This window comes from Tyto alba, unplaced genomic scaffold, assembly GCF_018691265.1.
Source record: "Tyto alba isolate M040663 unplaced genomic scaffold, T.alba_DEE_v4.0 Super-Scaffold_26, whole genome shotgun sequence".
Taxonomy (NCBI): Eukaryota; Metazoa; Chordata; class Aves; order Strigiformes; family Tytonidae; genus Tyto; species Tyto alba.
Genome location: NW_024881300.1, coordinates 19,286,895 through 19,308,816, shown reverse-complemented (window position 1 = coordinate 19,308,816; position 21,922 = coordinate 19,286,895). Strand labels below are relative to the sequence as shown.

Sequence of the window (21,922 nt, the reverse complement as noted above, 5' to 3'; positions counted from 1 at the left end):
AAGCCAAAAGCAAACAAACAATAACTTTTTAAAAATAATATGTTTATAGTGCCTTATAGTTTGTGAATAGAGCAGGGAATAAAAGAGCTGGCATATCATATTAATGTTTCTACAGAAATATAAACCTTATGTGCACTGTCTAACTTTTTTTTTTTAAATAAATTGAAGGTGGCACAACTTGAATGATTTTACCTATTTTAGATGTGCACTCAGATAATGCAAAGGTAGCAAAGAAAGTCAGAAAAATGGAGATTAAGAGCAAATGTAACAGTTGTAGCTAATGGGCCACCTTCTTCCAATTTTGCTCGGACACTATTAAACTGCAAATAGCTTCACAGTAAAAACACATAAGAATAATATTAGCAAAACACATAGCTAAATTTGATCTGGCTCCTCTCAAACAAATACAACTTCTGACCTTACAGTGTTGGTTTACTGGGTGTACTGGTTTTGGCTGAGATGGAGTTAGTTTTCTTCATAGCACTTGATATGATGTTATGTTCTGGATTTGTGACCAAACAGTGTTGATTAATAACACACCAGTGTGTTTTAGTTATTGCTGAGCAGTGCTTACACAGAGTCAAGGTGTTTTCTGTTTCTCCTGCTGCCCCACCAATGAGGGGCTGTGGGTGCATGAGAAGCTGGGAGGGGACACAGCTGTGACAGCCAACCCCCACTGCCCAGGGGGGTGTCCCACACCACAGGGTGTCATGCTCAGTAATGAAAGCCAGGGGTAAGGAGGAGGAAGCCAGAGGACATTTGGAGTTGTGGAGTTTGTCTCCTCAGGTCACTGTATATGTGATGGTGCTTTCCTGGAGACGGCTGAACACCTGCCTGCCGCTGGGAAGTGGTGAATGTGTTCCTTATTTTGCTTTGCCTGTTGAACTGTCTTTATCTCAACCCACGAGTTTTCTCACTTTTCCCCTTCCACGTCTCTTCCCCATCTGGCTGCAGGTGTGAGCAGCTGTGTGGTGCTCAGCTGCCTACGGGGGTTAAGCCACAACAACAATGCATTAAAGGATGCATGCTTTCTAGCCTAGGAGTCAACTGCTATATCAAACCACAAAAATGTAAGTCTGACATACAAACCAAAGCTCACAAACACTCAGGAAATGTTTGTCTGATATATATTGCATTTGTACACTTAAATGATGCAGTATCAACAGTTTTATCACAACCACAGACACATGTAGCATAAATGGTAACATAAAAATCATTATTAGATGCTGGTTTGTGCTCTCTATTAATTTTTAAATACATGTTTTTCTTTTTGGGCAAATCAAGTTTAATATAATTATTGATAATGCTATTTTACTTTATCCATTTCTTTCTTGTTATCATCTTGGTATTGTTTGAATTGGCTTCAATATTAAATTCTTCCAGCTAGAGGCCTGTCCAGTTGGGCTATGCAGCCAGGCAGGCACCTGGGTAGCACGCAACAGCCTGTCCTTTCCCCTGCAGCATGACCTCAGTTTAGTTAAACAAAGGTAAGTAAAGCAAATTAAGCAAGCATAGGAATCCATAGAGGGACTGATGGATGGGGCTCACTGAAGTGAGAAGTATGACTGAGATTTTCAAGTAAGATAAAATCTGGAATTGCTTGGCATGTGGATTTTTAGCATGCTGTTTTAAGAAAAGATCTGGCCACAAAATTAGGATCCAGACTTCAGACTTACATAAAGGAAATTTGTGATCATGACTGCCAAAGCTTGGATATATTTGGATTAGGGATTCCAGCTAGGACTAAATTCTCATAAAAAACTTGATCTCCTGTGGTACTGAAAAGCAAGAGTTCAGGACTCTCATCTCTCAGACCATCTGAAAAATAGCATTTCCAGATCACAATGAAGCTTAGCATCATTGAAGGGCATTTGTTCAATCTTGATTCAAAGGAAATAAGACCAGCTTTTGATTTGGCAAAGCTACTCTGAATCTTTGGGAGATCCTTGGAGGTCTTCCTGCTAAGGACAGGCACTTGTATATGATGAATGAACAGCAGCTGTAGCATTGAATTTCTGTACAATCCATAGGCTGAAACTTCACCGGAGGAATCTGTCAGCGCAAAATTTATAAACATCACACAAATTCAAGTTCCTAGTGACTGCTTTACCAACAACTTGTAAATGTGTTAGATTTATGTGCAGACCTCAATTAAAGCTTGTATATTTTACATCATATTGACAGATATAATGAATGTTACTACCTTTCCTTTTCTGAGTAAACTATATGTTAAAACTAGTTAGTTCAGCTTTAATTATGTATATGCCTTTTCCCATGCTAGTTTTTTATCTATTGAAGGCTAGCTTCTCTCTCTCAGAATATAAGCGTGCTTCTGATTCTCCCTGTAACCCCACCTGCTTCTTCAAGCACCACCCCAGTTCTTTTCCCTTTATCTCAAAGCTCTACAGTCCCTGCTTTGACTTTCCTTCTACTGAAATTTCTTCTCAACTTCATCCTTTCTGACCTATCAGCTGCCTTTGACTCATTTAATCACATGCCTGGAAATCTGGTGCTTCACTTGGCTCCTGTGACAACAACTGTCATTTTACTGTGATCTCTCTAATCACTTTTCCAGCATGTCTGTCTGCCTCATTCTCTCCATCCCAGGTTTCTGGGGAAATCTTTTTTTCTCCCCACTTTAATTTCTTCCCCTTCTCTGTGACACCATTTATAAATGTTCAGCAATCACTTCAGCGCTGACAGTTTAGAGATCTTACTCTCTTTACCTGTTTTTTCATTTAGACTGGAACGTCAACCTCTAGCTCTGGTACCATTTTGATGTTTAGCTGACAGCTCTGCACAGCTAAAACTGAGATCTTAAATCTTTCCCCTAAACCACTCCCTTCTAGTTCTTCCTTCGATTGCTTAGGACAACACTATCATCCTGATTCTTATTCAAGCCTAAAACCAGAAACAAACTGGAGAAGGTTTTTGTCATGGAATCTCCTTTCTAGGTCTGTATATTTAGGTTATGTCTTAATCGAGACGATTCTTTTTCACACATCATCCCAAAGGGCTTTTTCAAGCCATTCAAACAGCCACATCTCCTATGCAGGCTCTCCTCAGTTAGCAGTTTTGCAATATCGTTTCACAGCTCTTGACAAATTCAAGTTTCTGTGCTCATATCCTGCCAGTCTTTTTCTGTATAGAGCATTTTCCTAGTCTACCACTTTGACAAAACCTCTGTTACTCTGACTCATTCATGGCCTCTTCCTTACTGCACGTATTTTCCTGGATTTTCCCTACATGACCTATTTTTCATCTTATTCACATCCCATGATTGCAGCTTTCATTGCTATGTTTTTCAAAGAAACCTGTTTGGGCTTTTCCCCAGACTTTCACATGCAATAGGAGGAGCTTCCTGCAAGCATCCATGAAGTGCTGTCTCCTTAACACCTGGTTTTGCCGACACATCTACAAAAGTCTTGGCATCGGCAAAGGGTGCCACGACTACTATGAATTCAGCTAAGCCATTCCACCAGCCTTAACTGAAGTTGTGTTAAAAGAATTACCTTATTGCAAACATTATTTGAAAGGATAGTATATACCCCTCTGCTCATTAACAATGACTTGACACTTTTGTAAAGGTAGATTGCTAAAGGAGTAGTTTTTAGCTTTTAAAATCAGATTCAACATTCAAAATTACACAAAAATATGAAATTTTACAGTAGAAAAGTTGGCAGTTCCAGTAAGAATATTAGAGATCAAATCTGTCTTTGTTTTTTTCTATTGCACACAAAGTTGATACAAACTTGCTTATGGCCAATAGAGAAGTTAGTCTAACTTTTAATTTCTGTGATTAATATCAAAGTTTATCAGTTACAAATTTATGTTCTAAAAATATCCCGACATAGATATATAAGGTGTTACCGGACAAGCATTCCGGCCAGTAACTCCCTTAATACAATGTCAACAGAAATCAAGAACCACCAAAGTATTGTGCAGAAAACTCAATGATGAATGTAAGCAGATCTGCTGCAATCAACAGAACTGCTCTGTTATAAATTCTTCAGCGATCTGATAAGCATCTGGTCCATATTTAAAATCTCTCTATTTTCCCAGCTTGATTTTCTATATTCATTGTTCTTCTCTGTATAGGAATTGTAGTTTTCTTGTTTGCCTTTTTTTTTTTTTCTTAATTTATTCTCCCCATAAAGAAGGGCCAAATGAAAGTTCCAGAAATACACACACACACACTGCCAAATTATTAGAGTCTACTTCTGATTTAAGTCCCATCTCTAAACAGCTAACATAAAGACTACTAGCTTCTAGCGTTTATCCACTGGTTGTGTCGATTTTTCTTTTTTTGATCCATTCTTACGTATTTTATATCACTCATGATTTAAAGTTTGGAGCTGGCAACAGCACACATTAATATTTAAGGTATACTGTGAGCATAAAATGTGCAAATAATATGTGCAGGGAGCACATTTGCTGATCCATGCTAACTGTCTCTTTTAGGAACTTAATGCCCTGGTAAGCTTGTGCCTGGCGGGTTTAGATCTGTACACTAGTGATCATTATGCCCAGTAATTATCGTATCTTCTTTGTATTGGCTGTTAAGAACAACACTGACTCTATAGCTGGTCTCAGCACTCAAGAATTATTACACACCCTGTGTTGTTTTAAATGTGATTTCTGTCTACCTACAACAAGTAATTTGCTGCATACGGCTGCAGGCATGAAAGCCACAGAGGCGGAGTGTGCATCATTGTTCTTATGTAGTCACCCCCCCACCTTTCCCTTAAAGTATCTGGGGAATGCACAAGCGGCATAAAGCTTGCACAGCTATATATAACTTCTTTCTCTGGAAATCACTCTCACTGAAGTCTCTAATGTGATCTTTACCATTTTTATCTCACAGTTCTCTGCTCTACCTCTTCCGACACCTGAGAGATACATTCAGCCACATTTCTTTTAAGATAGCAGTCAAATAGTGAGATAACAATGAAATTGGCAGGGTTATTTTTATGAGCTTGCTGTCTGAATTACGACTATTATGGTTAATAGGTCTCAGATAAGAAAGCACAGCTCATTACCATAAACAGATGGTGTCTCTTGGCATTAGTACTTTGGCATTGGAAGATGATGTTTGCTTTTGTTGGTCAAGAAAAATGGCAAACATTGTACATGTTTATCTGGATCTAATGTACTAATAGTACAGACTGTAATAATGCTATAGGAATATAGGTCTAAGTATGCAGTTTAGGGTAGGGAGATTCATGATCTTAAATGGAACAAAACCCCCTTTCTACTCCCACTACGGTCTATTGATGTTGACTGTATTTGGAAGGTCAAAAGAGTTGTTGATATTGGTGGCAGACTCCATAGGATAGATCTGAGTTGTCATCTAGTCATGGGGTTTTAGACGCTGAACTGGTTCAGAAAAGGAGCGAGCCACCTAATCCAGACTAAGTGCCTGTAATACTGACTTATTCCGTGACTATAGCTACCTGTCTGTTTCACAGTGGGCTAATTTTAGGTTTATTCCTTATGCTGATTCATGTGATAGAAGAAAATAGAGAAAAAAATGCACATAAATCTAGGACATAGATTTCATAATGCCCCATCCTAGGAGAAAGACAACTGGTAGCAGGTAACCTCATTTGCTATGGTTCAGGTTGCCAACAGTTCACATTCCAGCAGAAACTTTCTAATCAGACAATAAACAACCTTGTTTGCAAAATTACTTCTGAGCTCAGAAAATGCTCTGGCACTTCCCAGGCACTCTACCTTTCTCCACTGCAGCCTTAACCTTCTCTGGATGTATTTACATACTAGTGACTCAATTCCCTGCTTATGTTAAAGAAACGGGTTTAAACTGAGTAATTCAAAGACTTTAAAAGACTTTTTCTTTATGAGACCAGACTCTCTCCCCATTACACAGACTATGCTTCCTACATTGCAGTTAAAACCTCATAACAATTAAAGGCATTTAAGTTTCATGCTGACCCTCTGTACAGGAATGAACTTTATCCAAGATGCATTAATCCTCTAACTCCCATTTAACAGAGAGGAGAGTTAACACAGCTGGAGTTTGGAGTTCAACTCATGTGCACTCCACTTCTTCCAGATTTCTTTCAATTACCCTCTCATCAGAAATATTACACTAATCTTTGCATTATTAAAAGTCTACATTACATCATGGACATTATCTAAACCTCAGTAACATTAAAGAGGTAATGTGAAAAAAATGGTAGAAGAGATCAGAGCCATGTTTCTGATTAGGCAGCTAATCAACATCCAGGTACTTCTTTCCTGGATTTACCATCTACAAAAGGACATTAATGAGATTCATAGTTATTAGTTGAATGTTCACATAGAACTTAGGAAAACATAAATTGTTTTCATGTACATCACTTGTTGATTTGTCATGGGTAGTTTTCAACATCAAAAGTGTCAGTGTTTGCACCATATTCCTAAAAATTATAATATTTTGCACTTTTATGTAAAATAATCATTTAATAGCTACGCTCTTCTGTGACCTCTTCAGTGGTCCTAAGCGCTGTCTAGGCTTTGCTGCAAGTGCCAAAATCTAGTGGTCACTGGTTCTAGCAGTTACTGTTTTTTGACTGCCCTGGTATTGTCTCCAAAACAAGAAAGCAATCTTTTCACCCCAAATCTCACTGAATTTGAAAGACTGAAAGAGCTATCCCCAGACAGATGTTATCTGTCTTTATTCCTGCAATTAAGGAATTTGGGCTTAATATCAGGAATAACAGTAGATATGCTTGTGACAAGAGGAAATTAGTGATCTCACTTAACATTAGTACACTGTGGAAAAGTTTGTGAGTGAGGAGTGAGTTTATCGTGAAATTTTGCAGCTTATAACATCATATATAATTTGTTTTCCAATTATGTGAGGAAATGATTTTGAAGTTCTTAATGGTAGGAAAACCACAGTATGCATTAGTACTGTGTTTGTGAAATGAACATCTCATAATTCTACTCAAAGCTCCAGTAGGCTCTCCATATACCAATGTCAATATTTAAATTCAGGAGCTAAATGCCAGCATGTGCTATGCAATTGGCCAAAATTGGCAAGACAGTGAAGAAAGATGCCAATCTAAACTAATCAGCTTGCACAGGGGAATAAGCTACTTAGGCTGAAGTAATTTTCAAAGGGTATCTGACACCAACAGATGATATTTCCAAGTATCTCTCACACTGTTAACTTATTTATTATAAGACTCCTGGCAGATCTGAAACAGTGCTGATGATTTACACCAAAGTGCTCTTACTCTTCTGACATCTGGCAAGGGCCTCGCTCACTGCTGAATCCTTGTTTCTGCTTCACCTCTTGTCATGTACCCACACACACTCGCTATGTGTATTGGGCTGTTCTTATGAAGTACAAAATCTATGTGCATGTAAGAAGTGCCACCTGAGACAAAAGTTGCTCGGATCAACTGAAAGACTAGTCATGTTTGCTTAGAAATTCAGAAACATGTACTACCCAATCCTGTGCAGTGCTCCGTTTATCTAATAAAGCCTCTCCTAATAAAATTCCTGTTCACTAGGGATATGAAGTATCTTACTGGGGGTGGTGGTTTCTAAGGTAAAGCAGCCAAGATGTCCTATATTATTAATTTCTTTAATTTATATGAATTTTAGCTGGATACTTTGCCAAAGCAATGTCGCCTTCATTTGACCAATAGGAAATAAATGCTTCTTTTCCAGTTCATTCAAAACAAAGCATTTGCAGAGGTGGCTGCCTGCAGTCTGGAGGTATATTTTCTCATGCTCTAATCTAATAAATTTAGCTGAACAGTTGAAAATATTCAGCAAGTGAAATTTATAAGTACAGTTTTGAAATGGTAGCATTGAACAAGTCTCCTAATTTTTCATATTTGTGCTGAATATGAAAGGCATCAAATGTAACAGCTAGCCAATCTTTTAAAGCAATGTATAACTGCTTAAGCAGTCAGATCTCATCTTCCACAGCAGTATAGCTTAGTTCACTATCAGTTTTTAATAAGTAGAATATGAACATAAGTAGTCCAGACACATGGAGATCTGTAGGTATACACTAATCCCATCTTGAAATACTAAAAGAATCATCTGGAAAACCTCTTGTTAAGCAAGAAGAAAAATGAGAGGAAAGTATTATGCCCAGAAGCCATGGAAAAGGAGAAATCAAATTAGAAAATTGCTGGGTCTGGCTATGTTGATATCAACTTTTTTCAAACTTTTTCAAGAACTCATAAGCATGACAGCTTACATAAACACTAACCAGTGACATATACAAATTAAGAGTATGGGTAAAGTATGGCTTTAAGATGTAGTCTGAAATATTTCAAACAATGGCATTTTAAAGGATTTTGTAGGTATCAGCTGTCTAGTAGAAAAGCAAAAGCAACACCATCTAACCTTTAGGCACAACAAATCTTCCCCATTCATCTTTAATATCACTTCTAAAGATGAATAGCAAGCTGTCTGCACGAAGATCACATTTTGAGGTGTTTGGGTGTTATAGAGCGAGGAAATATTCAAGGGTAAAGACAGTTAAAAGAAACAAAAATCCCATAGTATATAGTGGCCATTAATGACAGGAAAAATATTCTAACTGCTCGTTTATTCAGTTCTTGTTTTTAGTCATAGTTCACTCCAGAACAATTCAGATGATGACTATCCGAAGTTATATACGTTTGTGACTTTAAGAGATTGTTCAGAAATGAAATACGAAATATTATATATCAACAGTTACTGTTGAGAAAACGAAAACATAAAATGTTCATTTGAATTCACAACACTGAATGGTCTATCAAGCCAATCTCTTTAAATGTTCATTTCATGTCTACAGAATGACCATCAGGAACAATATTACAGCTCTTAGGAAGGAGCTGTATTTGCTATTAACATTTTTCTCTTTTGCATTTCAAACACGCATCTTCTAAACTGTCGTATTTTTTCATGTCTATACTTCTGGAACATGTTTGGATGGTTTAAAATGTGTGTAAAATGCCATTTCCCACCTAATTGACTCAATAAAATGTAATGTCATTAAGTACACATTAAATATGCTGATGTACAATTTGAGGGTATTTCTATTTGTCATGTCTATATGACTAGGTATATAAACATCCTGTCTCCAATTATGTCCATACATATGGACTTCTGTGCCATTTCAAGCCCCATTAACTTTAGGTGGGCTCCCAAAGCCAACTGCACAACAAATTGCAGGAGTGAGTACACCTGCAGGGAAATCAGAGGACTGGACACAGAGGTCTGTGTTAAAACTGCGATGCAAATCAAGACTGTCTCAATTCGAATGCAATCCCTTAGCCCCCTAACCATCCTTTCCTTATTAGATTCTAAACAACCAAAATCTTTAAGGAGGCAAATAACAATCTTATTTTTCTTATACACACATTTGAGAAAGCATCTATATTCACTGATAATTTTTCAGCATCTGTAAGAAAGATAGTAAGTATTAGAGTAATAATGGATATTGCTGCTGCTGTTATTGGTTTTAGGAAGTGAGATTTATATCAATGGAAGTCGTTAAATGTCAGTAATTTTCAATTACTTGGGTAGCATTGTTTAGCTGCTACTTTAAGTACCCGCATGGTATGTGCTCTAATGCAAGCTTGTAATTTAAATTAGAATAGTGCCAAAAAAAAAAAAAAAAGCCAACCCCAACAAACCACCTTTCACAGCAAAACTCTCTCCATCTTGGTAATATTTTAAATTCTAGCCAATATAAGGATATTTTACTTCTCCAAAATGGGAACATTTATCTTGCAAAATTTCCTAGTCTTGCTAATTAAATGGATTTTTTTTATATATATATTAAATTCCACTTCTCTGAAAAGTAGAACATTGATAGAGAAGACTAAAATATGATAAACAACTTAAAAGGTTAAAACAAAAATAAAATTCACCTATTTAGCAAATTCACCTGTTGGGAATGGTTCCTTTGAGGCTTCCTCTTTGGAACTATATAGAACAGGCATGAACTTTTTTTTTCTTGGGAAAAACAAAAATCCTACTGTCAAAAATAAGTAGTAGTTGAGCCCTGAAAAAAAATATGCTACACATACTACCTGGTAGTCTAAAACTAAGCCAAGTAATTCACAATAAAGGCTGAAAAGTGTGAATCTGCAGGTAAAAAATCTGCACTTGTACTGGAAAGAGCAATGACCTTAAAGGTCTTTTCCATTTGAAACTTGCTATGATTTGTCTTAGTCTTATGCCATTCAAGAATGCATTGCTTCAGTCTTCAGACATTTGATGTTTCTGCACAAATAACATAAGGTATACAAGAGATACAGATGTTTCTGTTGCTTTGAAAAATGAACTAGGTGAAAGATAACACTGCAGTTTTAACTCTGGACGTCTATGTTCAGGTAAATTAAAATCCACCAGTTTAATATAATTTGAATTTTTATAATGGTTTAATACCAAATACATAATTTTCAAGAAGAAAAAAAAAAAAAAAAAGGCGTCCTGTGAAATGACCCTGTAGCTGCATTCCTCCAATAAAAAAAACATTATGGTGGGAGACAGCACGCATTAAAACAGGAAAAGTTAGTGAAAATTAATAGGAAGTTAAATTCAAGGGTACCTCTAAGGCTTCTTTGCAATCGCAGTACAGACATCTGTGCGAGTCTCTGTTTTTCAACACTCCCGAGGCCTTTCACCCTCAGTTTAACAAATTAATTTCAATGTAGAGACCTCCAGCTTATTTAATTTCTTCATAGCAGTATTTCTCCCCCAGTCTCTCACCTTACTTTCTGTTCATAATAATGGAATACTTATTTAAGCTCAAGTCAGCTTACAACTTCGTAGTCCACTGGCCAGGTTAACAAAAAAAGTTTCTTATCAAAGTTTGACAGTCAAGTAAGATATAAATTATTTTTTTTTTTCCAACATTATGTGTTTAAAGTCCAGTCTTTTTCTAACAAGGAAATTTAAGTAAAATATTATTGCTAGTGTGACTGAGCCTACCAGTGGAGTTGCTCTGAATTCTGCTTGTTCAGGACATGACTATCGTGTCTTCAACACATTTGAATCTAACTTGATCTTTTATGTTGCTAGAATATAAAAGGAAATATGAAATGCAATTACCATCCTATGATTATGAAATTAAGTGAAGTAATTATTGTCAAATCAAAAGTCCAGAACTTAAATACTCCTTTGCATAACACTAATAATATGAATAATTTGTAACCGTTATAAAGCCTAGTTCTGCCAGCTATAGTAGTTCTTTCTCAGTCTCCCATGGGGCCTGGGGCAGTTTTTCTTGCCGACTTCATTATGACAATATACACAAATTTGGTTTTATCTTGATCTTACTTTTTTTATATTGTTTTGTTTTCTCAGTCACCTATATGTAGCTTAATTCCTAAAAGTTCTTTGATGTATGCCTTTGATTTGGCTTGTTCTGGTCAAGTTCCTTATGGAAACTTACTCTGCCATGTCATTGCCAGTGGACAGCAGCTTTACCAACCTCAATGTATCTTGAGAAGAGACTGCTGTTGAATGTTTGTTAAATATATATTTACAACAATTTGTTATGAAATTGATGATACTGAAAAAAATTTTCAAGGACAGCTATTATCCCTTCTATGTATCGGTTCTCCCTTTTAGGTATTGTTTAACCAATACCTAAATGAAATATCAGCCAGCAATTGGAGGTTGCAATAAAGGACACATTTTTCCCTCTTTCTCTGTCCCTCATCTTTATAGAATGTTGTAGATACTCTCTTACTAAAAATGCTCTGGAGCCTTCCAGAGTAAACTTGTTTATAATTAATTCTAGTGTTGCCAAGTGCTTCACTTCGGGTACATTCGTCCTGAAAGGAGCTATTTTATCTGTGTCAGTTGAAAACATGAGATGACTGAGGCAATACAGCAGTAAGGGACAACATGGACAATCTCAGACCCAGCACCAGACATGCTGCATAACACGCTTTCTCTTTCTCCTACTTTTTCTCTTCCTCAAGTAACTGCTTTCTGTAGTCCTTCTCCCTGACTAGGAACCCAGATCTATTTTTTGATCCTTTTTTTTCCTCAATCTGAATTACTAAATTCTAAATTATATCTGAACATTTTGGTCCTATCTTGTCTCCAGTAGTGGCTAGGAAAAGCTGACAGAGGAAACAATACCACTACACTAGGTCTCACCTTAAACATGGTGTCTGCACTGATGACAAACAAGATCCAATATTCTTTCGAATATTTGTTAGCCTTAGCTATTATAATTTTGGAAAGTCCTCTACCTGTCCATAATACATCTTTCCAGCTTGTCTTCAGTGATTCTCAGTGGTAATAAGTTAGGTTAAGTACAAAATATGCAAAGATGCTCCTTTTTTCAATTAACTTTGTATGCACTGTCTTTTAAAGTTTTGTTGTGGAAAACCAGCGATCTGCCCATATACTTTGGCATCTTATATTTTCTATTTCTGGCTGACAAGAACTCCTAGTTTTTGCTTGTTCCAAGTATATCTACCTTTCCAAGGGCTTCTGGGCAACTCTGCAGTCTGTATCCCATTATCCCTCAATATACTGAACACAGTAGGCAGCTGCAGAATAAGCAAAACTGCTGCTTTTTGCATGCATTACAGTTTTAATCAGGCTCTTCATTTCTGTGCTCAGATACTTCAGAAATCTACCACATATGACTTCCTTCATGATTTACAAAGGAGGCACATATTCTAAGTATAGATAATAATTGCACCATTTAAATGATAATACCAAGATGTTTTGTATGGGGAGGAGATTCATGCAGGGCATTTTTACCATGAACAGTTCTTTCAGAGGGCTATTTATCCTCACACCAGATGTCAAATACAAAAAGAAATACTTTGGTATGAATAACAAAGTTCATTTGACTGAAGGATTTACCTCCTAGGAACAAGAGTCTCATAAAACATAAACATTGGGAGCAAAGTGAGCCACGTAAGGGCTTTTGCAAAAATTAAACCCATAACTTGCCACTAGAAATGGGATATTTCATCTGTTCAATAAGCACTAAAGTTCTCTTTGTTTTTATGGCATCGTAATCTTTGATTACTCTGATAAATATTTGGACTATACAAAACATTGCAATGGAACTAATCGCAGTTATAAAAAAAAACTATGTGTGAAAATGAATTGGGAATGCAATGATACCAGCACATTTTGGAGAAGTTCAAATACAGAGCCACGTTATTTTAACTGGCTCCCAGCCTCATTATTTTATGTCTCCATGTAGTCATTTACACCTGAGGAAAATGATTATGGAAGTTGTTGTGCTTGCTGGCTTTGCATAAGCATGATTAGCTAACTGTACCAGACGTGGAATACCAGCCTTGGTCTCTGTAAACCCAAACCTCACAACTGAATAGAAGCAAATTTTAGCAAAAAAATGTGGTCCTGTGTTGAGGATTGGGTCTCTCTATGCTGAAGCCTATTTGTGGAATTCGTGATCTCACTCACAGCGACTGCTGAAAACAGCCTCTGTCCCAAGAGAGAGATCTTTCCTTTCCCCGTCCTTTCAACTCACCCACTATTTCCCTTTGTTTTGGTTTTATTGCTCAGATAACAGACTGGAACATCATACTGCTGGCAGATTATGTGCATAATCTTACTCCTCTCTTTGTTTAAAATTACAACTCCACCATACTTATTATAGTACTCTGAACGACTGTAAGGTTGCAGGAAGGCTCTAGGCATGTCTGCATTGTTTCTCAGTGTAAAGACTATTCATTCACTGCTACTTATTCTTTTACAGTAGGACAGGGAATCCCTCTGTCATTCAGATCACCAAGCACCATTCAGATGCCACTGGCCTATATTCTGCCCACAGAGAAGATCTGTAGTCAATAAAAGCAACTCAAGAAGAGCTTTCCAATACCTAGAATGGGTTTTTATATTTAAATGTAAGGAAAATGATCAGACTTCTTTGGAGGCTAGAAAAAAGCAACATGATTACTTTCAAAAGCAAAAAAGCTTTTCTCTACTTCGTTGTATTCTGAGCAGATGCATTAATGTAAATAAATTTCAAGTGCAAATCACATCAGATAAGTAATTCCAGTGGCGAAAGTCATGCTTAGTATAGCACCAGCAACATTTATGAAGTGGTAACAAGAATGTATTTGAATCAATGGGGTGCATATTTATATTACTGATGTGATAGCGTCACATACTGTCAAATATTTTTAACATATTATGTCTAACAGCTGAAGTCTGCATTCGGTTCCAGCGGACAAAACCCAGAATAACTGAACCAAAGCCAATGGAGATACTTCAGATGTCACCAATTGGAACAAAGAACATGAATTTGCACTTAGCATTTATATAGTCCTTTTCATCTTCAAAGAGCATCACAAACATTAGCTAGTTCTAATTCTTTCACAGTGACCTTCATGCTAACCTTTTGGGATAAAAGTAATATACTATAAGAAAAAACCTGACAAGATGTGTAATCAAGCATACAGCAAGCTTCAGATGTGTAAACTAGCTCTGCCTCATGGTAGATCTTATCTCACCGAGAATATAAGGATTTTCACTAAGGCTCAGTTATTAATTCACCATACAATATATTTTGCTAACATAAAATGACGGTAATAATCCTTGAATAACAAATTTACTATCATAGTTATAGGATACAGCTGTTCCTTTTTAACAGATAAGGAACTCAAAATAACACTGCATAAAAAATTTTCTGTAAGCTGCCACAGGACAAGCCATGGACACATGTAGGTTAGACGTTGGGTTTCCATGGCTTTGAATTCTTACTCTTCTGTTATTCTGGGATTTTTTTTTTTTTTTTTACCCTTTCCAATTCAAATTAGCAATTTTGTAAGTCTCTTTTAAAAAGCTTTCTGAAAAGCAGCAGAAGCTTCCTTTATGTATCAGTTCTCTCTGCCCTCCAACCTAGACTTGCAGTTTGATTATCAAGTCTGCATGGCTCTAAGCCCAGAATCTTGAATAAGTTCCTCATGTTCCAGTTGCTTGCACACTTTATACAGAGGAATAGATTGAAGCAGACAGTATTCATTTTCATGGTGACCCAGAACCACTGTTGTTACAAGAACACCTTTAATCTCCTGTTTCTGTTTTTGAATTGAATTCAAGTGGGGAGAGATGAAAGAAAGCATCTCACAAATATGCTACTGCAGCTGGTACTCCTTAGTTTATCATATGCTAGGTCTAATTCTCTTTGATTCTTCTTAAAATTATTGCTTCTATTTCTTAATTTGACAACCAGGTATTTGTTGCTATTTTTTTGACTATGAAAAAACCCTCCCCTCCCTCTTTCCTATAGCTTCTTCCTCAGGAAAAAAAGAAAAACCCCACAAACTTACTACATTATGAAATCAATCTATGAATTTAACTTCTCCTTTGGTAGGTTTTCTTATGCAGCATACAAACAAGCAGCTAAATAATACTTCATTACTTACAGTTCAGGAAAAGACTTACAAAATAAACTGAAGAGTGAAAGAAGGATAAGGGTCACACTGATATGAAGGGCATCAGTTGCACTGCAGTCCATTTTGGATTTCTTGCAGGAACACACTTGTAATTTCAGTTCTGTGTTGTTAGTCAGAGGTGGTTTTCCAGAATCTGTCACGGAGATTGGGATGTTGTAATTGGCCTTTTTCAGGTTTTGAAGCAGAACAACCTGGGCATGAGTATCTGCAAAGAATAAGGTGAGAATTAGCCAAGTAGTGGTTGGTTGGAAGGGAAGAGGAATCTGCAGTCAATATCAGACTTACCACAGTTGCTCATGGAAATTAAGAAGAAAATGAGAACACTTTAAGGAAAGGATTGAAGAATTGACTTGAAGGTAAGAAGAGGCAGTACAGAAATTCTTCCATGGGCTGGGAACTAATTGTAAACGTATTCCAAACCCCATCAAAACAAAGACTTTTAAGAGCCTCTTTAGTTTAAATATATTATTTGGTCTGCAAATTATTGACAGAATTTACCTGTGAAAAGTAATATACAAATGAAATGCTAAGACATGTCATCCCCAAAGCAATGCAAGAGGGAAGAGTCTATATATTTGCCAAATTAAAAAAAAAAAAAAAAAAAGCTTTTTGCAAAGAAATACAGACAGAACTCCTTAACTGCTTCTCCAGTTTGACAGAGAAGATAGTGAAGGGAAGTAATGCTCCTTCAAACCAACAAATCTGCTCCACCTGTGGAGCATCAGTGGGTCATAGCAGCTATTGGTACCCAGGTGAGCGTGCTAATTCTTTTAGGGGGTTCAACAGAGTAGTGATTTGGTGTATGGAGAACAGCAAATAAAATGACTCTACTTTGTTCTGCAGGCAAGTACAGACATCACATCCATCTTTAGTTTTTTCTAAGAAAAATATGAAATGAACTGCTAAAAGACTTGATAGTGACAGAGATAAATAATACTTGCTAGAAAACAAATGGAAATAATCTACATTAAAAAGAAATGCAGTACTTTGTGCCCATAATTTGCCATACAAACCTGCAATTTCACAGTATGTGGTTTGATCCTCTTTACCAATAGTGTATGGGTTTGGTGCATTTGGGTATTTTATTTGTGAAGAGCTCAACCACTGAAAATCACAAAGTTTTTCAAGTACATTGCTAAAGCCCATGCAAAAGTTTCATGTTGTCCTATAGCAAAGCCTTCTGCATCTCGTGCAAATAGATTCCGCTCCGTGAAATATGGTAATCTTTACCAAACTCTAAGTCAGTAGCCTTTCTTAAATGCAAAACTAAAAGAAAAGTTTGGCCAACATAATAAGAAAAGGAAAACATTTCAGATTTCAGAGACAGACTATTAGTATATCCCACCAGGCAGCTGGTCCGAGTGAAACAGGACAGTGTAAACCAATAGCAATGGGTCCATTCTGCAAGACTTTCATGCATAACTATCCTGAATTCACATAATGGGCAGCCTCAGGGTGGGTATACTGGAATGTGAAGGTGGGAGGACTAAATGCATAAGATAAAATAGTAATAGACTTACTGTTAAGCTTGGTGATTCTCCACAATTTTTCTGGGCCAGATTGCTTACTCAGTTCGAATTTGAATGGATCTGTGTTGGGATGAAGGTCTTTGTCTGATGCTCCTAGTACCACTACCCTGAGGTCTTTTGCATCGTCACAAACTTTTGCCAGTGTTGGATAAAGGGATGGGACATTGTCATTGACATCCTCCAAGGTGATGTGTAAAGTTCCTGTACCTGTAGCAGGAGGGTTACCTATATGAAAAAAAACGCATAAGTTTATTAAATCACACTTCCATAAACACTTGCTCTTATTTCTACCTGCATGCCTGCAAAGGGAAATAATTTTGTAGTTCTTACCTATATTATATGAAAATTATTGCTTTAAAAAACTGATGAGTCAGTATTTAAATTCATTGTTGTATTTTCAGACTGCAGCCTGATTATCTACAGTATGATCATTAATCTAAGGAAACCTTTGGGAGAAGAATATTTTGAAGTTAAAATGAGATTAGGACATTAATAGATATCTGGAAAAGAATCTCTTCATAGAATCACAGAATGGTTTGGGTTTGAAGGGACCTTAAAGGTCATCTGCTTCCAACCCCCGTGCCCCGGGCAGGGCCCCCTTCCCCCAGCCCAGGGGGCTCCCAGCCCCGTCCAACCTGGCCTTGAACCCTTCCAGGGAGGGGGCAGCCACAGCTGCTCTGGGCACCCTGGGCCAGCGCCTCACCCCCCGCACAGGGAAGAATTTCTGCCTTAGATCTCATCTAAATCTCCCCTCTGTCAGTTTATAACTGTTACCCCTCGTCCTATCCCCACATCCCCAATCAAGAGTCCCTCCCCACCTCTCCTGTCCCCCCTTTAAGCCCTGGGAGGCCGCTCGAAGGGCTCCCCGGAGCCTTCTCTTCTCCAGGCTGAACCCCCCCAACTCTCTCAGCCCGGCCCCCCAGGGGAGCTGCTCCAGCCCCCCCAGCATCTCCGTGGCCTCCTCTGGCCCCGCTCGAGCAGCTCCGTGTCCTTCTGCTGTTGGGGGCCCCCGAGCTGGCCCCAGCACTGCAGGGGGGTCTCCCCAGAGCGGAACAGAGGGGGAGAATCCCCTCCCTCAACCTGCTGCCCCCCCTGCTCTGGCTGCAGCCCAGGGCACAGTTGGCTTTCTGGGCTGTGAGCGCACATTGCTGGCTCACAGTCAGTTTTCTATCCACTAATACCCCCAAGTCCTTTTCCACAGGGTTGTTCTCAATCCACTCCTTGCCCAGCCTGGATTTTTTCTTGGGATTGCCTCAACCCATGTCCAGGACCTTGCACTTGGCCTTGTTGAATTTAGTGAGGTTTGCAGGGGCCCACCTCTCCAGCCTGTCCAGGTCTCTCTGGATGACATCCCTTCCCTCCAGCGTGTCACTGCACCACACAGCTCGGTGTTGTTGGTGAAATTGCTGAGGGTGCACCCAATGCCACTGTCCCTGTCACCAACAAAGATGTTAAACAGCACCGGTCCCAACACCAACCCCTGAGGAACACCACTTGTCACTGCTCTGCACTTGGACATCGAGCCATCGACCAGAACTCTTACAGTGTGGCCATTCAGCCAGCTCCTTACCTACCGAGTGTTCCATCCGTCACATCCATGTTTCTCCAATTTAGAGACAAGGATGTCATGCAGGACAGTGACAAATGCTTTGCACAAGTCGAGGTAGATGACATCAGTTGCCGTGACTAATGCTGTAACCTCATCATAGAAGGATATCAAAGTTGTCAGGCATGATTTGCCCTTAGTGAAACCATGTTGGCTGTCACCAATCACCTCCTTATTTTCCATGTGCCCTAGCATAGTTGCCAGGAGGATCTGCTCTATGATCTTGTCGGGCACAGAGTTGAGACTGTAGCTCCCCAGGTCCTCTTTATTTCCCTTTTTAAAAATGGGGGTTATGTTTCCCCTTTCCAGTCAGTGAGAACTTCACCAGACTGCCACGACTTCTGAAATATGATGGATAGTGGCTTAGTCACTTCATCTGCCAGTTCCCTCAGGACCCACAGGTGCATCTCATCAGGTCTCATGGACTTGTGCACCTCCAGGTTCCTTGGATGGTCTTGAACCTAATCTTCTCCTACAGTGCGTGGTACTTCATTCTCGCATGCCATGCCTTTGTCTTCTGCCCCTTGGACAGTCTGTCTGGAGGACTTGCTGGTGAAGACTGGGGCAAAAACGTCATTGAGTACCTCAGCCTTTTCTGTGTCCCAGGTAACCAGGTCTCCTATTTCCTTCTGGAGAGGGCCCACATTCTTCCCTAGTCTTCCTTTTATCATCAATGTACCTGTAAAAGTTTTTTTTGTTGCCCTTGACATCCCTGGCCAGATTTAATTCTATCAAGGCTTTGGCCTCCCTCAACTTGATCCCTGGCTGCTCAGACAACTTCTCTGTATCCCTCCAAGGTTATTTGTTCTTGCTTCCACCCTTTGTAGGCTTCCGTTTTGTGTTTGAGCTTGTCCAGGAGCTCCTTGTTTATCCATGCAGGCCTCCTGGCATTCTTACCCAATTTCCTCTTTGCCGGGATGCATCTCTCCTGATCTTGGAGGACGTCATCCTTGAATATCAACCAGCTTTCTGGGGCCCCCCTTCCCCCCAGGGCTTTATCTCATGCTACCTGGCCAAGCAGATCCCTGACGAGGCCAAAGTCTGCTCTCCTGAAGTCCAGGGTAGAGAGCTTGCTATGCACCCTCCTCACTACCTTAAGGATCTTGAACTCCACCATTTCATGGTCACTGCAGCCAAGGTTGCCCTTGAGCTTCACATTCCCCACCAGCCCCTCCTTGTTAGTGAGAACAAGGTCCAGCATGGCACCTCTCCTCATTGGCTCCTCTAGCACTTGGAGAAGGAAGTTACTATCAATGCATTCCAGGAACTTCATGGATCACTTTTGCCCTGCTGTGTTGTTCCTCCGACAGATATTGGGGTGGTTGAAGTCTCCCATGAGGACCAGGGCTTGTGAACATGAGGCTGCTCCTATCTGTCTATAGACGGCCTCATTTGTTCGGTCTTCCTGGTTAGGTGACCTGTAGCAGACCCCCAGTATAATGTCAACTGTCCCTGCCTTCCCTTTAATCCTGACACATAAGCTCTGGGTCAGCTCCTCACCCATCCCCACGTGGAGCTCCATGCACTCCAGCTGGTCATTGATGCAGAAGGCAACATCCCTGCCTGTCATTCCTAAAGAGCCTGTATCCTTCCATTCCAACACTCCAGTCATAGGAGTCGTAAACTCATACTGAGAGAAACATAGAAGGAAACTCCACCTAGATAGACAGCATGGTATTAAAAGAATCAAGAACAAGACAAGGAAGATGAAAAATGACAGCAGAGAGGAATCAGTTTGTATGGTGGGTGCCCATAAAGAGAACAGGACCAGATCATTCCCCAACAACCCTTAGGGCCCCATTTAGTTATGTCAGCAGAAGTGTAAACCTGTCAACATGCAACTCTGGAAAATGAGATCTTTTATTTACCCAGAGCCATGCTGTGTTAGCAGTGGAATTTCAAGATTTCTCAAATTATTTGCCAGCCTGCCTCAGCCCTGACCTGAAAGAACCAGCTTCAGAGGTGAGGATGTTGTTTATTCACCATGATACCGCTACAAGCCTTTGTGCCAAGGCTGTGACTGACAAACCAGCTGTGGCACTGGGAGTGTTTGTAACAGAGATGTCTGCCCTCTGGGAGCCAGAATGAGACCAGCACCTCATTTCACAGAGGTCAGAGAGGAGCTGACAAGTGGTAATAACTTGCAGTCACTACAGATGTGTGCCATGGTTGAGCCAGTAACCTACTGCTTTCACTCTAAAGCTCAATATCTTATTACAGATCCCCTTGCCATCCCATTTTAAGTGATGTCAAAGTTTTCTAAATGCACATTACTTCCTTCCTTGTATACTGTACTTAATAATTTCTCATCTGAAATGCTACACTTCTGGGTTGTTTCTCTTACCTGTTTTTCTGGTTTAGTATACAACTTCTATGATCTCTGTGCTTCCCTTAGCTATAAACCCTTAGCAGGTAGAAAGGATTCAAGAGGTTGCACTTAACCTGTAAAGCACTAGTGCAATGTGTCATGGTAGTTTTAAGCTTAGCACTGAAAGAGGTACACTTTAGCATAATTACCCTGCCTATAGCAGCCCCATAAACTATGGTATTATTGCTGCACTGTGAGTGCATCCTAAGGGAGAAGTAAATACCCTGTGGTCTAGATCTGATAAACTACTAACTGTAGCAGAATGCAATTACTCCTTTCAATAACAAATGTTACTAATGGTGACACTTCATCCATTTCACACGCACATAAATGCATAACAAAGGCAGAATTTTCATAGTTCTTTAGCTTTCACCCCCTCCTCATCTTGCACTTTGTCATCAGAAGGGTTAGGGTTGAGTTCTTTTTAATGAAAAAGAAATTATTTTTCACTTTTTATTGGACTAATTGAATTTGCAGAAAGACTCCAATACGTTTTTTGTTCTTGATATATTATTAAGTAAAGTCATACAGCAGAATGGATGAAAAGACATTCAAGAATTTGAAATATGATCATAAAAGCCAGCCTTTCATGCACTTAATTAAACTGCTGTCTTTAATTTTGAATGCATTATTTCCACACTGGACTGATAATGTCTTGTGCACTGCCCTTCTTATCTTTCTCTGAAGTCAGTAATATTAAAATCTGCCTTTTGAAATTAAGAAGCCAACAGCGTTATGAATGTACTGTTATTTTGTCAAACACAGATACGGCTGCATTTTCTCTGCCATGCAAATGTTTCACTCTCTTTGTATGGCTTATGGACCAGTCTACTATTACGCACAAATAGAGAGAAAGGAAATTGCTTCTGTTCATTTCAATGACTTATTCTCTGGTTGGTTTATTTATAATGATTTAAACAAAATCTTATGGAGATTTATGAAGACCTCCAAAAGAAAAAAGGCAAATGTCAAGGTCATAAACTGAAGCTTGTTAACATGC

The 21,922-nt window shown here is 38.9% G+C and overlaps 1 protein-coding gene across 2 annotated transcripts in view; it reads right to left on the bottom strand.

Moving 5' to 3' along the window:
* Nucleotides 1–21,922, bottom strand: part of CDH13 (cadherin 13) — a 517,510-nt gene that overhangs the window by 6,089 nt on the left and 489,499 nt on the right. The window contains exons 12-13 of one of the 2 annotated variants that reach the window (XM_032990683.2): nucleotides 16,940–17,173; nucleotides 15,409–15,624 (exon numbers count right to left, since the gene is read on the bottom strand). In XM_032990683.2, coding sequence (XP_032846574.2) covers nucleotides 15,409–15,624; nucleotides 16,940–17,173 — 450 coding nt within the window. Of the gene's footprint in view, nucleotides 1–15,385; nucleotides 15,625–16,939; nucleotides 17,174–21,922 lie in introns of those variants that run through there. The other variant, XM_032990682.2, reaches the window with a different exon arrangement.